At 44.8% G+C, this 15,431-nt stretch overlaps 1 protein-coding gene across 8 annotated transcripts in view; it reads right to left on the minus strand.

Annotated features, from left to right (window-relative positions):
- Positions 1-15,431, minus strand: part of plxna2 (plexin A2) — a 565,853-nt gene that overhangs the window by 110,077 nt on the left and 440,345 nt on the right. For all 8 annotated transcript variants that reach the window (XM_072279001.1, XM_072279002.1, XM_072279005.1 and 5 more), the window contains exons 14-15: positions 14,382-14,499; positions 9,830-9,966 (exon numbers count right to left, since the gene is read on the minus strand). In XM_072279001.1, the coding sequence (XP_072135102.1) occupies positions 9,830-9,966; positions 14,382-14,499 (255 nt within the window). The remainder of the gene's footprint in view (positions 1-9,829; positions 9,967-14,381; positions 14,500-15,431) is intronic.

The following is a 15,431-nucleotide window of genomic DNA, read 5'->3' on the forward strand; positions in this document are numbered from 1 at the left end:
CTTAGAAGTTAATACATAGAAATGCAGCTTCCAAAAGGTTACTGTAAATGTTGCAATGCCACAGAAAATGTAATAGTCTCCTGGGACAATCAGAGTGCAGGGAAAAGACTGGGATACATCCAAAGTCAACATCGATCAGCTGATGGCAATGAACACTGGGCAGCAGTAGGCAAAGGAGGTCTTGAAAGCTGTAATTGAATCACAAGGTTTAACTGAGCTTATGATGTCTCACTCTAATGACTGGATGCATCTGGAGAGCACAGTTCAAGTCCTTTTGTCTTTCAAATTGTCCATAACAATTGTATCAGTGGTACCCAAAGAACTGGTGATACCGAGTTATGTTGGACATCTGAAAGTAGTGGCCTGGGTTGTAAATGGGATTAAAAATTATATACAAACATTCACTGCAGATACTGGAAAGCACCCTGAAGGTAAGTGATTCCAATACCCATTCCCAGTCTGATTCTAGGTTGGGTTGGGTGGTGGTGATAGTCCTGGGGAGGTCTCAGAGAAACCTACCGAATACTGTAGAGCCTGGATAGAATGGACATGGAGAGGATGTCTTTATCAGTAGGGGAGTCTAGAACCAGAGGGCACAGCCAAGAATAGAGGAACGTCCATTCAGAACAGAGATGAGGAGGAATTTCTTTAGCCAGAGGGTGGTGAATCTGTGGAATTCATTGCCACAGGCAGCTGTGAAGGCCAGGTCATTGGGTGGATTTAATAGGGCGGTTGATATGTTCTTGATTATTCAGGGCGTGAAAGGTTATGAGAAGGTGAGAGAATGGTGCTGAGAGGGAAATGGATCGGCTATGATCAAATAGCGGAAAAGACTCAATGGACTGAATGGTATAATTCTGCTTCTATGTCCGTGGAGGCCAAGTCATTGGATGTATTTCAGGTAGAGACAGATAGGTTCTTGATTGGTGAGAGGCTTAAGGGTTGCAGGGAGGAGGTGGGAGAAATGGATTAAAGAAACAGTCATTATTGGATGGCACAGCAGGGTAGATGGGCTGAATGGCCTAGTTCTGCTCTATCTTATGGTTTATGGGAAGCAGACCCTGCTCCTAACCCATGAACAATTTGGGTAGGTTCTCCTCCCAACCCCTTCAGCTGTAGTCTTTCCCAACAATCCCACAGTTCCTGATAAAACCTAACATTTCCAGTCTCATTGATGTGTTGAGAACAGTATCACTGGCCTGGTGCTGAACAGGATGACCATCTCCATCTGTAGTCCATACGCCCAGTTAGTATTCCCACAACAGTTTGCTGCCATTCCCACATCCTCCATGTGATTCCCTCCCAATGTCCATGACATTGAGCTTGGAATTGGTCTAATATTGTCTCATGTACCAAGATACAGTGCAAAGCTAGCCTTACATACAGATCAGATCATTATACAATGCATTGAGCTAGAATAAGATAAAACAATAATCATGCATAATAAAGTGTAAACCAGTGGTCCCCAGCCTCCGGGCCGCAGACCGATACATTGCCGTGAAGAATGCAGTGGTGCAGTGGTAGTTGGAATGCACCCAGCACATCTTTAAGAAAAAAGCCGAAATAAACAAGCTAATTAATTAGGTAACAACACACATCAAAGTTGCTGGTGAACGCAACAGGCCAGGCAGCATCTATAGGAAGAGGTACAGTCGACGTTTCGGGCCGAGACCCTTCATCAGGACTAACTGAAGGAAGAGCTAGGTGCCGCCCAACACGTAAATGTTGGCCCAGATCAGAGGTGACGCAATCAGCGATCGCCTCTGATCTGGACCGATGTTTACGTGCCGGGCAGCACCTAATTAATTAGCTTGTCTATTTCGGCTTTTGTCTTAAAGACGTGCTGGGTGCTTCCGACTACCGCTGCACCACTGTATTCTTTGCGGCAATGTATCGGTCTGCGGCCCGGAGGTTGGGGACCACTGGTGTAAACGCTACGGAAAAATGCAGTGCAGATAAGTGATAAAGTCCAAGATCATAAGGAGGGAGATGGTGAGGCCAAGAATCCAACTTATTGTATAAGAGGTTTGTTCAAGAGTCTGCTGATCTGGATAAAAGCTTCCCTTGAGCTTGGAGGGGCAGGCTTTGAGGCTTTTCTATCTTCTGCAGAATGGGAGAGGGGAGAAGAGAGTTTGGGGTAGGTGGGGTCTTTGATAATGCTGGCTACTTTACTGAGAGAGTGAGAAGCGTAGACAGAGTCCACGACGAGCTGAGCTGTGTCCACATCTCCCTGCAGTTTCCTGTGGCTACATGCAGAGCAGCTGCCATACTAAGCCATGGTGCATCTACACAGAATGCTTTCGATGGAGCATCGATAAAAATTGGTTGGAGTTGATGGGGACATGATGCCAAATATCCTCTCAGATTGTTTTATGTAGAGCTTCCCCAAAGAGCAGTCAGAGCAGGAGAAGGTCATTAGACCCTGTGATCTTGCCTCACCGTACCTTAGCTCAATCTTCCTACAACACTGCAGCAGGAACTGTGACCTCACGCAGCCATGGAAACAGACATACCCCACCTACCAGAGAGCATCCTCAGCTGTGGGACTATGTACCTCCAGCTCACAGGAAGATGGTCAACACAAGAGACTCTGCAGATGCTGGAAATCCAGAGCAACACACACAAAATGCTGGAAGAACTCAGCATATCAGGCAGCAACTATGGGGAGGAATAAACAGTCGATATTTCTGTTTGAGACTCTTCACCTGGACGAGAAAGGGGGAAGAAGATAGAATGAGAAGGTGAGGTGAGGGGAAGGAGGACAAGGTGGCAGATGATAGGTGAGACTGGGTGAGGGGGAAGAGAGATGGGTGGAGGTCGGGGGGGGATGAAGTAGAAAGCTGGGAGAGGTTTGATGGAAGGGGTAAAGGGCTGAAGAGGAAGGAATCTGATGGAGAGGAGACCATGGAAAAAAGGGAAGGAGGAGGAGCACCAGAGAGAGGTCCACAGGAAGATGGTCCGCCATCGGAGGTCAGCTTGGAATACTAAAGCTCAGTGTGTCTCCAACGACCCAGTCAGGGTACGGGGTTTAAATCGCACTAATTCATTTTGTTTGGGAATTTTAATTGATCCATGGACAAACTGTGGAGTGACTCTACACCTGCCTTCACTGGAGCTAGGCCAGTGGAGAGAGAAATTAACTTTAGTTGTCACACGTACATTGAAACATCCAATGAAGTGCATCGTTTTGCATCCACAACCAACACAGGACAAGGATTTGCCGCAAATGTTGCCACGCTTCTGGCACCAACATAGCATGCCCTCAACTTTACAAACTGTATGTCTTTGGAATGCAGGAGGAAATGGGAGCACCCACACAGACACAGGGGAGAGCATATAAACTCCTTACAGACAGCGGCTGGAATTAAACCCTAACGACTGGCTCTGTAAAATGTTATGGACATGCAAGTCAGTGGTGGAATCTGCTGTACTGCAGGCCTTTCTAAAAGGAAGTCATTTAAGGTAAACATAACCTTACTGAAAGACTGAGCTTTACTTAAGTGCTCACACTGCAGTGTCACATTCTGACTGACATGAAGTTAAACTGACTAAATACTTTCATAATTCTGTTTAAATCTTCCTTTCATTGCATCTTTTCCACATGAGATCTTCTGTTTTATCAGTTGGCAGGCACTTAGAGTGATGGTTAAAGCTTTCTGAAACTCTCTTTCCGATCTGGAGAGCAGCAGCTGATGAAGTAAATATCTGCATTGGAATCGAGATTCGGAAATAACTATCAACTGTTTTATCTGGTCCCATGCAGAATTATGCTTCAAAGTGCCATTTAAAGAAGATGAACTTCATTTGCCACCTGTACATCGAAACATATGGTGAAATGCAGAGTTCACATCAACAACCAAGCGTGAGGTTAATTGGTCATTGTAAATTGTCCAGTGATTAAATCAGGGGATAGCTGGTCGGTGTGGCTCGAAGGGAAGGAAGGACCGGTTCTGTGCTGTATCTCAATAAATAAATGTTGGGGGCAACCTACAAGTTTTGCCAAGTTTCCTACGCCAACATATCATCCGCACAGGTTACTAGCCCTAACCCGTACACATTTGGAATGTGAGAGGAACACCGCGCGGTTATGAGGAGGACGTGCAAACTGCTGACAGACAGATGCTGGGTGTTGGCGCTATAATTGTGTTACACTAACCTCTAGGCTACGCGTGACACCCCAAATCCAGCCACAGGGCCTGAGAGGGGCCCCGATGCAGGCTCTCAACCAGATCATCGACAATTCTTTTCCGCCCACGGATGCTGCTCGACCTGCTGAGTCCCGCCAGCAGGTTGTGCGTTGTTGAAAAAGTGGGGGAGGTTGTGGTTGAAGTAGGAAAAGCCCATGAACTGACTGACTCACTGGGACAGAGGGACATCTATCAAATATCTACAACACAGGACATTCAGCCCCATATTGTAATTTGTCCTCTACTCTGCCTATTGTCTTGTTTGTTAATTATTGCACTGCCCTGCACTGTTTTGTGCACTTTATGTAGTCCTGTGCAGGTCTGTAGTCTAGTACAGTGTTTATATTGTTTTATGTAGTCTAGTGTAGCCTTGTGCTGTCTCACATAGTCTAGTGTAGTTTTGTGTTGTTTCATGTAGCACCATGGTCCTGGAGGAACGTTGTTTCATTTTTACTGTGTACTGTACCAGCAGCTTATGGTTGAAATGACAATAAACTTGACTTGACTTGACTGTGCTAGTTGTATGTTCCCAGCTCAATCCATCCACTAGCACTGGCCCTGTAGGCCACTGCCCTTTGAATCCATGCTTAACCTGTGAGTATTCTATACTACTACATTTCTTTAATTCTATTGTAAGTTTTAATATATTTCATTATTTTCCTGTAAATCCCTGCAAAAAAGTGAATCAAGGTGGTATATGGTAACATATACAGACTTCGGTAATAAATTTTACTTTGACTTTGAACTGGGATGGGAGTTTCCACCTCTCTGGCTTTGCAGCCCTAACTGATCTCCAGCTGAATATCTGCTTTCCCCCCTCCCCTCTGGTCTGCAATCAGCAGGCTATTACTTATCAAAATAGACACCATCTATGAACCTCGAAGAGCCAAAGAAATGCGAGCCAATAGAATTCAGAGGTCAACTGAAGGGGTAGCCAATCAGGACTGAGGCAAGCGAACAGGGGGGCCTATATAAACATGAGCACCTCCAGAGAGAAACACCAACAACTGCAGACTGAGGATGTACCTCGACTGCAAGCTAATTGTCAATGCTGGGCTGGCAGCCAACAGAGCTGAGGAGACCACGGGGGGAGCTAATGAAACACGTTAGACTGTGAGGGGCGTGGACAGTGGGTCACTTTAGAAAAAGGGGTGGGCAGTAGGGTTAGCAGCTAGCGTAACACTATCACACTGCCAGCGACTTGGATTATATGGGTGTAATTAGGATCATTGGGATGGAAGAGATTGGAACCTTGAATAGTTAAATGAAGGAGGCACCAGCTCTGGTGGGATCGTTCTGACAGAGAGCCACGGTCGGGGGGGGGGGGGGCGGCGGGGTGTGGAGGACGCAGGGTCTTTACCCATAGCAGTAGTGAGCAGGTTCTGGATAAATGAGTGGGAGGAAGGTGACCTCAGGTGAATGGGATACCGAATTTCATACAGTTACTTGATGGTCAGCAGGACAGGATGGGCTGAAGGGCCTGTTTGGCCATGACAATCAGATCAGTCACATTTTTATTGGCTGGCACAGCAGGCTTGAGAAGGCCAAGTGGCTTACACCTACTCCTAATGTGTATTCATTTACAATCGGTGGCCATTAGCTTTGGACTGATTCTTATTTAATCTTTTGAGACTCCACATAATTGTATTCACCTCAATGCACAACAGTCTCTTCTCTCCCCAAGGAAACACTCCCCAAACCATTCAATTATTCCTCCTTGCTACAATACCCAGGTCCTGGCAGCATCCCATCTGCACCCCCACATCTATAATGTGGTGAACTGTCGCAGTCTTCAAGCTGCAGAGTAATTAGTGCTGCAAACAGTTCAATCTAATCCTGCTCACGTTTATATTTTATGCCTCACTTAATGAAGGACAACTTTCTCCATGTCCTTTCACACAGTTTCCCTTCTTGCTTCTTTCAGCAGCCTGAAATACATTTATTCTGAACCTGCTGGCTTGCTCATTTTTATACAGAGATAAATACTTAATTATTATGTTAATTATCATTCCTACAAGAGGTCCAGGTACGACCTACAGAGGCTGTTATGAGAGCGAAAAGGCAATGGCGGGTGAAGCTAGAGATGGAATTAGATGCCTAACAGCTGTGGTAGAGTTTGAATGTCATTACTTCCCACAAGGTGAAACCTAGCAGCATAAATGGCTGTGATGTTTCACTCCCCAACGCGCTCAACGCCTTTCTATGCATGCTTTGAAAGGGAGAATAACTCTACACCCGTGTGAGTCCACAAAGCAGTGGTGATCTCGCGACTTCTGTCTTGGAAGCTGATATCCAAATATTCTTCAAGACAGTGAACCCGCGCAAGTCATCAGATCTATCAGTGTGCCTGTCAGGGTAACGAAAACCTGTGCCAACCAGCTGGTTAGAGCATTCAACGACATCTTCAGCCTCTCACTGCTGCCGTCAAAAGGGTGCCAATCATACCAGTGTCCAAGAAGAGCAGGGTGAGATGCCTCAACAACCATCACCCAGAGCCACTCACATCTACTGTGATGAAATGCTTTGAGGAGTTGGTCATGGCCACAATCAGTTGACCTGGACCCACTGGAGCTTGTCCACCACCACAACAGGTCTTTAGCATCCGAATAGAAGGATGTCCCTTTAGAACAGAAGGAATTTCTTTAGTCAGAGGGTGATGAATCTGTGGAATTCACTGCCACAGACGGCTGTGGAGGCCAAGTCTTTGGGTATATTTAAAGCAGTGGTTGATAGGTTCTTGATTAGTCAGGGCATCAAGGTTATGGGGAGAAGGCAGGAGAATTGGGTTGAGAGGGTTAATAAATTCAAGATGGAATAGTGGAGCACACTTGAGGGACTGAATAGCCTAATTCTGCTCATGCCTTCTGGTCTTAAACCATGTTGGTTCACCTCCAGTTCCCACTGCTGAATGCCATTTGCAGAATCTGGCACACTCACATTATCTTCTAATGTCCGTTGTCATCTGTCAGTCCAGTGCCTTCTGACCTTGTCCCTGGACTGAGTCCAAGTGGAGGTTCCATACTCTCTGCTGGTGCACAGCTTTATCAACACTCAGTGTGGAATAAATCTGGAAGATCAGAGCTAGCAAGCTCAAGTCAAAGCCTTACACTGATTCACATCACTGAAGATTACATTAACCTATCTTCTGGTGACTAATGTTTTAATCTAGAGTTGGACTAGTAGGAAGTGTGGAGATCCCTTTATCATGCTGACCGACTTTCACTACAGATTGTTCAGTATAAGTTTGCTCCCAAAAGATGATCATAAATCGCAGGGTGATTTAAAACATGGAACATTACAGCACAATACAGGCCATTCAGCCCAAAATGTTCTGCTGACCTTTAACTACTCGAAGATCAAGACTGAAGATTCAATCTTACTTATTACATTAAACTTACTACCCAGTACACTGCTGGTGTTTAGGCTGCAATAAAGGTCCTCAATCTACGTCTTTAGAAAAGTATTCTTCATTGCTGTTTCTGTAACAATTGTTTTTTGACCAGTCGGGGTTGTTAGCCCTGAGCTGAATCCCCAAACCAGCAGGACAGGTGGACCATTCTTAGTCTGGCCTCCACCCTTTGACCTGTTTGGCATGGGTGACCCTTCCAAGAGCTAAAGCACAAGGCCTTGACTCCAGCTAACATAGCTCTCTGGGTCATTGAGGCACGCAAGCCTCCAAAACCCTGAGACAAGGTTATGGTCCTCTTGGGGCTATTACATCAAAGCATGCAGTAAAATGGGTCACTTGCATTAGCAACATCAAACTAACCATTCCCTCACACATAACCCTCCATTTTTTCTATTATCCACCTTCCTAAGAGTTTCTTAAATGTCCCTAATGTATCTGCCTCTACCACCATCCCTGGAAAGTTGTTCCATACACCCACCACTCTGTGTAAAAAAATCTACCTCTGAAATCACCTCCCCCATACTTTCTCCCAATCACCTTAAAATTGTGCCCTCTTGTATTAGCCATTTCCACCGTGGGGAACAGTCTCTGCCAGTCCACTCAATCTTTGACTCTTCTCACCTTGTACACCTTTATCAAGTCACCTTTCATTCTTCTTTGCTCCAAAGCGAAAAGCCCTAGCTCACTCAACCTACCCTCAAAGACAGTGTTTCTAGTCCAAGCAGCAGAAATTTGCACATATAATCTTAAAATCTTAAACACCAATTCACATTGGTTGATGTCATTCGTGGCATTTCTAGACAACACAAATGTCCACTAATTAAGATATAGGAGCAGAATTAGGCGCTTTGGTCTATCGGGTTTGCTACACTATTTCATCATGGCTGATCGGTTATTCCTTCCTCTCAGCCTCAATCTCCTGCTTTCTCCCCATATTCCTTCAGGGCTTGACCAATGAAGAATCTATCAACTTCTTCCTTAAATATTCATAAGGACAACCTCCACAGCTTCCTGTGGCAATGAAGTCTATGGATTCACCACCCTCTGGCTAAAGAAATTCCTCCTCATCTCTGTTCTAAAAGGACGCACCTCTATTCTGAGGCTGTGTCCTCTGGTCCGAGACTCTCCCATCATAAGAAACATCCCCTCCATAGCCACTCTGTCAAGAGCTTTCACCATTCAATATGTTTCAATGAGATCACTCTTCATTCTTCTGAACTCCAGTGAGTGGAGGCCCGGTGCCATCAAATGCTTCTCATGTGGCAAGCTGTTCAATCCTGAAATCATTTTTGTGAACCCCTTCTGAACCCTCTCCAATGTTGGCATGTCCTTTCTGAGATAAGGGGCCCTAAACTGCTCACAATACTCCAAGTGCAGCCTCTCTAGTGCTTTGTAAATCCTCATCATTACATCCTTGCTTTTATATTCTAATCCTCTTGAAATGAATGCTAACATTGCATTTGCTTTTCTCACCACAGACACAAACTGCAAATTAACCTTTAGGGAATCCAGCACAAAGACTCCCAAGTCCTTTCATCTGCTTTACAGGCAATAGCCAGAATCTGGATTGTAGGGTGAGATTCTGAAAGTTCAGACCTTATTGAATGTGAAACCTCTGAGTTCAGGAAACCAAAGGGGTAGAGAAGGGCAGCACAGCCCAGGACATTCATGTCGGAGATATCAATGTCAGGAGCATGGAGGAAGGGTACAAGCTAAAGCTTAACAGACATACAGACAAGGCTTTCGGATGAGCTGAGGTAGTAATTGGCAAACTGCTGGAGAAGTTAAAGAGCTCAGGCATTATCTGTGGAAGGGACTGTTTCAGATGGGGACCCTTCATACATAGGAGAATAGATGGCAGTTTGCTGAGATGGAGACTATCGGGAGACATTAAGGATGGGCCTCCCTGGTGATGATACAGCTCTGTGGTGGAAGCTCATCTTGATGGTGAATTTTCTGCTTTGGACTGAGACAAATAGAGGAGGAAGAGTTCCCAGCTACTTCCACAGCAGATCGTCAGATAGATTGGTGTTGGGTACGTTGAACCTTTGGACAAACTTCCAATTACAGCTTAATTCAATCAGTACCTAAATAAAACCTCACACGCATTTCACGACCTACAGTGATAATAAATCTGATTCTGACTCTGATTCGCTGGGCATACCAGGGCAGATCAAGCCAATGCAGTGAGAGGTTCCAGCTCCTGTGGACCAGACTTCCCTCATCCTCTCACCTGTAAAACTCGCAGGTCTGGTTCCCAAACATCACGTTGACAGAGCTGCCAGCACCAAGGTGTTTGCCAGTGATTGTCACCATTGTCCCCCCAGACTCTGGACCTCGACTGGGGCTCAGGTCCCACAGAGACGGCTTCTGTAGAAGGGAGGAGAGAAAACAGACATTTACATAGGAGAAGGACAGATAAAGGCTGATTAAAGATGAAATTACTTCTCAAGTTTGACCCAACTGATAGTATAAGCAGTTCCTTTGCAGGATAAATCACTTAGATGATAACATAATCAAAGTTCACCAGCTTACACTTATTAACTTTGCTTCTCTGTTCATCCCCAGGGTGATAAGTGGAATCTACATCTCTTTGAAGGCTTGAAAAGAATACCTTCAATCACTTGCCCTCTTTTTCATCCAGTTAACATTCACTGGCAGGCATCGCAGTTTGAATAGATTCTGTTCTATGGTACAGAGTTGGTTCAGGAATGCTTCCTAAAAGCACTGTCTCTTTGAATAATGAAAACCAATAAACAAATTTCCATAAGTGCCCTGAGCGGCTGAGACAGAGTGGATCTAAACCCTCGTTGAACGTAGAAATAACAAAATAGTCTCTGATGTACAGTGGTTTAAAAGAACGTGTTCGCTCGTCCATGAGGTCCCCAAATGATTGCATTTTACCCAAAAGTGATGTGATTAGGGACAGCATGGTAGCATAGTAGTCAACACAACATTTTACAGTGCAGTTGACCTGGGTTCACTTCCCGCTGCTGCCTGTAAGGAGATTGTACGTTCTCCCCGTGACCGAGTGGGTTTCCTCTGGGTGATCCGGTTTCCTCCCACAGTCCAAAGACGGACTTGTTCGTAAGTTAATTGGTCATTGTGAATTGTCCCGTGATTAGACTAACATTAAATTGGGGGATTTTTGGGCAGCATGGCTCGAGGGGCTGGATGGTCCTACTCCACACTGGATCTCAGTAAAAAAGAAAATAAAAATAAAATTATGAAAACAGAAAATTCCTGAAATACACCACAGGTGGGGATGCATATGGGGGAGGAGAAATGGGGACAAATTCAGGTCAATGGTCTTTTGTCAGAACTGGGATGGAGAGGAAAGAATCTCGTTAAGGTTCAGCGGGTTGGAAGAGGGTGATGACCCAATCCGTGAAGAGCAAGTGATTTAGATGATCATTCTGGGGACTCACATGTATACACTGGAGAATCCTAACATGTAAACATCACCCTCTTGCAAACCCCTGAGCCTTAATGAGATTCTCCTTTAGGTGATTAGGTGACCACTCTGAAGACTCCCCTGTACATTCTCCAGAGGTGATCTTCAGCTTCCTGTTGCTTCCACATTATTCACAAGACCATAAGACCATAAAACATAAAAGCAGAAGCAGGCCATTCAGCCCATTGTCTGCTCCGCCATTCTATTGTGGCTGATTTATTATCCCTCTCTCCCACATTCTCCTGCCTTTCCCTGTATCTTTGGACACCCTTACTAATCAAGATCTCTGCTTTAAATATAACTAATAACTTTACCTTCACAGTCCTTAGTGGCAAAGAATTCCATAGATTCATTACCTTCTGGCTGAAGAAATTTCTACTCATCTCTGCAGTAAAAATACCCAATCCCAGTCCCACGTGTGACCTCCCGTCCTCACAAGCTCAAGGAACCGCACCTCATCTTCAGTCCAGGAACAGGGCAGCCTTCAGGGCTGGCTACTGAACTCTACAAGTCCAGGCGACTGGATTTCTGTCTGTATCAGTCGCCTGTCAGTGATATTGGCTCAGCTTGGTCCTTCCTCATTTCCTTGGTTTCTCTCTCTCTGGAAGTGGAGAGCGTGATAAGCCTGAAGCACCTCTTCCTGCTCCGTATCTCACAACTCCCACATTCCCCGTCTACATTCTCCCTCTCTAACTACTTCTGTTCTCTCACTGAGCAGATCACTCTGTTTACATGTTCACCGTTACCCTATCCTCCACTTTCACAAGCTTCTGTCCTCCCCTTCCAGTCCTGGCTCTTCAATCTGAAATGTCAACTCCAACCTGATAACCATTTCAAACATTTTCTGCTTTAATTTCAGATTTCCAAATCTGCAGTTATTTGGATTTACATTGGCAATGTGAATATTTTTAATTCGAACAAGTTCATGTTGACTTTACCAGGCTGAAATCACCCACTCTTTCCAATTCTACCAAAAGATGCTGCCAGCAAACAATGGGACCAAGGGCGACATCATTCAGACAGTTCATGAACTATTTCTTTTCCTTCCTCTTCTTCTTCCTTTTCTTTCAAATGTGATTCCGCAACCATTGGAACCTGTGATTCACATTTTGGTGTTGTGTTTTTGGACACTTGAGCGACCTGGTGCTTTGCTATCTCCGAAGGGGTTTGGGGAGGTTACGAGTGAACTGTGCGGCCTCGAGGTCTAGAAGCCTGGAGGTGGGGTAGTGAGGTAGTGTTCATGGATCCAATGTCCATTCAGAGATCGGATGGCGGAGGGGAAGAAGCTGATCCTGAATCACTGAATGTGTGGGTGGAGAGGCATGAGCCCATGATTAACTCTTTTCTCACCAATCTCACTGATTAAGCATCGAGGAAGATTGAAATCAACTAGGACGAGAGTAGAAGGCAAGTGGGTCCTTCTCTCCGTCTCGCCTGCTGCTCCTGGTCTGTGTTTGAATGATCTCTCTCTCTCTCCCTCTAACGCTTTGCTGCTGGAGGATGGTGCCGGGATCCTGGGTCTTGGGCAAGGTTTAATCAACATGGTTTGTGGACTGGACTCTGTAGTTTATGTTAGGATGTGTTTCTGGTTTCTGGTTGCTCCTTTTTGTTACTATTTGGGGTGATTTTGATCGGGGTGGTCTGGCTCTGCAGCCTGCAGTCGATGAACAACACAGCGCTAGATTGAACTGAACTGAATATGTCTATCCTCTTTTGATGACTCTGTGGTTTGATTTTTTTATATTTTGTGGTTTTCACTCTTTTTTTTGTCTTTGTTTTTGCACGTTGAGAGTTCGATGTTTTTCTTTGAATGGGTTCCATGATTTTCTATGTTTGGCGGCTGTCTATGAGAAGACGAACCTCAGGTTTGTATACTGCATACATACTTTGATAATATATGTACTTCCTTAAGTCTTCGAAGAAACTGAGGTCCTTTGATGAGTAGGGTGGAAGGAGATGTTATGAAGACACTTGGAGAATCAAAGTAAAAGAATTGGGAGAAGAGAGATCACCTGGTTTTCCTCAATGTCACTTTTTGAAGTGAAAATAAACTACCAATTCATAAAGACACGTACTCAGTGTTTTAGGAACAGCTTCTTCCCCTCCACTACCAATGAACCAGCCCATGAATGTCATTGATATTTTTTGCTGTCTTTTTGCAATATTTATTTAATATAGCTATGGTGCCAAAGACTTGTAGAAATTACTTGTGGCAGACATTTGGAAAATATTTCTTCAGTGTTCATCAGAAGCTAAGATGTCTGCACACTTCAGTCAGACCAGACACTTAGAATGGCCAAACCCGTCACACTGGATATCTTCTGCCAACATCCACCCAACAAAACTTCACAATGTATTCAGAAAAGCATATAGCTTTTAGACCAAACTCTCACTGAGGCAAGTCACAGTCTTCCCAGCCCTACAGAGATCATAGTTGTATGAACATCCCAGTATGGGATTTGGGAGGAATATCAAAGTTATTTGACATCCAAAAGCTGCAGAGTTCAGATTAATTGTAGAGTGGCTATGTTCAGAGAATGCCGGGAGCCATCAGCAGATCAAAGATGGCCTTATTCTGCAGATGCTTCATCTATGGAGGGAAATCGATGGTCGACGTACACATGCATGCACATACACCTGACACATACGTATACACATGTACACATATATACATGTGTATACACACACACACACACACACACACACACAAAGAAGGTGACAGGGACCAAGAAAATCCATGGGAAACAGACAGAAAGGAACAGAAGAGTTGTTTTCAATTTATTCAGTTTTTCAGACATGGAAGTTGCTGGCAACTCTCCATTGCAGAGTGTGTCGCAGACTAGGTAGGGACACGAAGTTACCTTCCCACAGATACCCGCGAACCCGGTGGTGTTCTGCAACAAACCCCCACAACAATTTTGGTCAGGACAATCACAGAAAAATCTGCTGATGCTGGAAAAGGAAATACGAACAGGAAATAAAATGCTGCGAACACTCAGTAGGACAAATAGCATCTGTGAGAAGAGAAACAGAATTAATGCTTCAGGTTGAAGACTCTGCACCTAATCTGAGAGAGAAAACAAGTGAGTCCAGACTGACACGTGAACTCTGTTCCTCTCTCCCCAAATGTTGCCTGACCTGCAGGGTGTTCTCAGCATTTCTGGTTTTAAGTTCCCATTTCTACAACTGCTGGTTATGTTGAGTTTTCGAATTCCAAGAGTACATTATGCATTGTGTATGAGAGCTGAAACACCCATCTGTCTTCCTCAGTTTCGGTGCTGGGTTGCGTGGAAGAAATTCCCTGGGCCACTCTGTCACTGGGCTAACTCACCACAAAGGTGTACTGTTGCACCGACTCCGTCATGAATCTCGGCTCACACTCGCCAACGCACAGCTGGACGGGACCCGATTCCTTGAGGAGCCTTGCTTCCCCCATTTCACACACAATTCTGTCAAAGAAAATGCAGAACGAGAACACATTAAGAACACAGAACTAGAACATATGTCACCTCCCAGTGCTTGTGTGTGCATCTGCTGTTAAGGCTGTTTTCTAATTTTACACTGACATTTTCTACTGAAATAAATGAATGCTCCTTGGCAGAGAGTGCGACAGATTAAGCTGCTGTCAAAGCCTGCACCACGAACAAATTGTCCCCTACAGCAAGCAGCATGTAGTGAATTTCAATTACAAGGGGTAAAAAGATAACATGAGAATACAATATTGAGATTTAACTCTGGGAGACGGTGGGTGTGGTACAAAGCAATTTACTGCCACAGCCACAATGTCCTTCACATTGTGTAATATTTCATCAGATCACGCAAAAGAACAACATTAGACTGGATGAAGGAGCTGTGACATTCAAATATACCTCCCTCTTCTTGCACCAATCACTTCGGTAGCAGATGATGAGACTGAGTCACAATGGTGTGTATAGAACCACACTCAAATGAATTGCTTTAATGCTTTGAAATCAAGACCAGAAGGCCAGAAGACATCGGAGCAGAATAGGCCATTTGCCCACGGCATGGCTCATTTATCAGCCCTCTTTACCCCTTTCTCCTGCCCTCTCCCCATAACCTTTGATGCTCTTACTACTCAAGAACCTATCATCCTCCACTTTAAATATACCCGATGACTTGGCCTCCATGTAGAAAGTTAAAATCACCGTCTTGATATAGTCTGTGATTTCTCTGCAAATTTGTTCATCTAAATAAGATCGTAAGTCCATAGGACATAGTAGCAGAATTATGCCATTTGGCCCATCGAGTCTACTCTGCCATTTCATCAATTTTCCTCCTCAGTCCCAATCTCCTGCCTTCAGCCCATATCCCTTCATGCCCTGAGGAATCAAGAATCTGTCAACCTCTGCCTTAAATAGAC

Source organism: Mobula birostris, chromosome 14, assembly GCF_030028105.1.
Source record: "Mobula birostris isolate sMobBir1 chromosome 14, sMobBir1.hap1, whole genome shotgun sequence".
NCBI classification, from domain to species: domain Eukaryota; kingdom Metazoa; phylum Chordata; class Chondrichthyes; order Myliobatiformes; family Myliobatidae; genus Mobula; species Mobula birostris.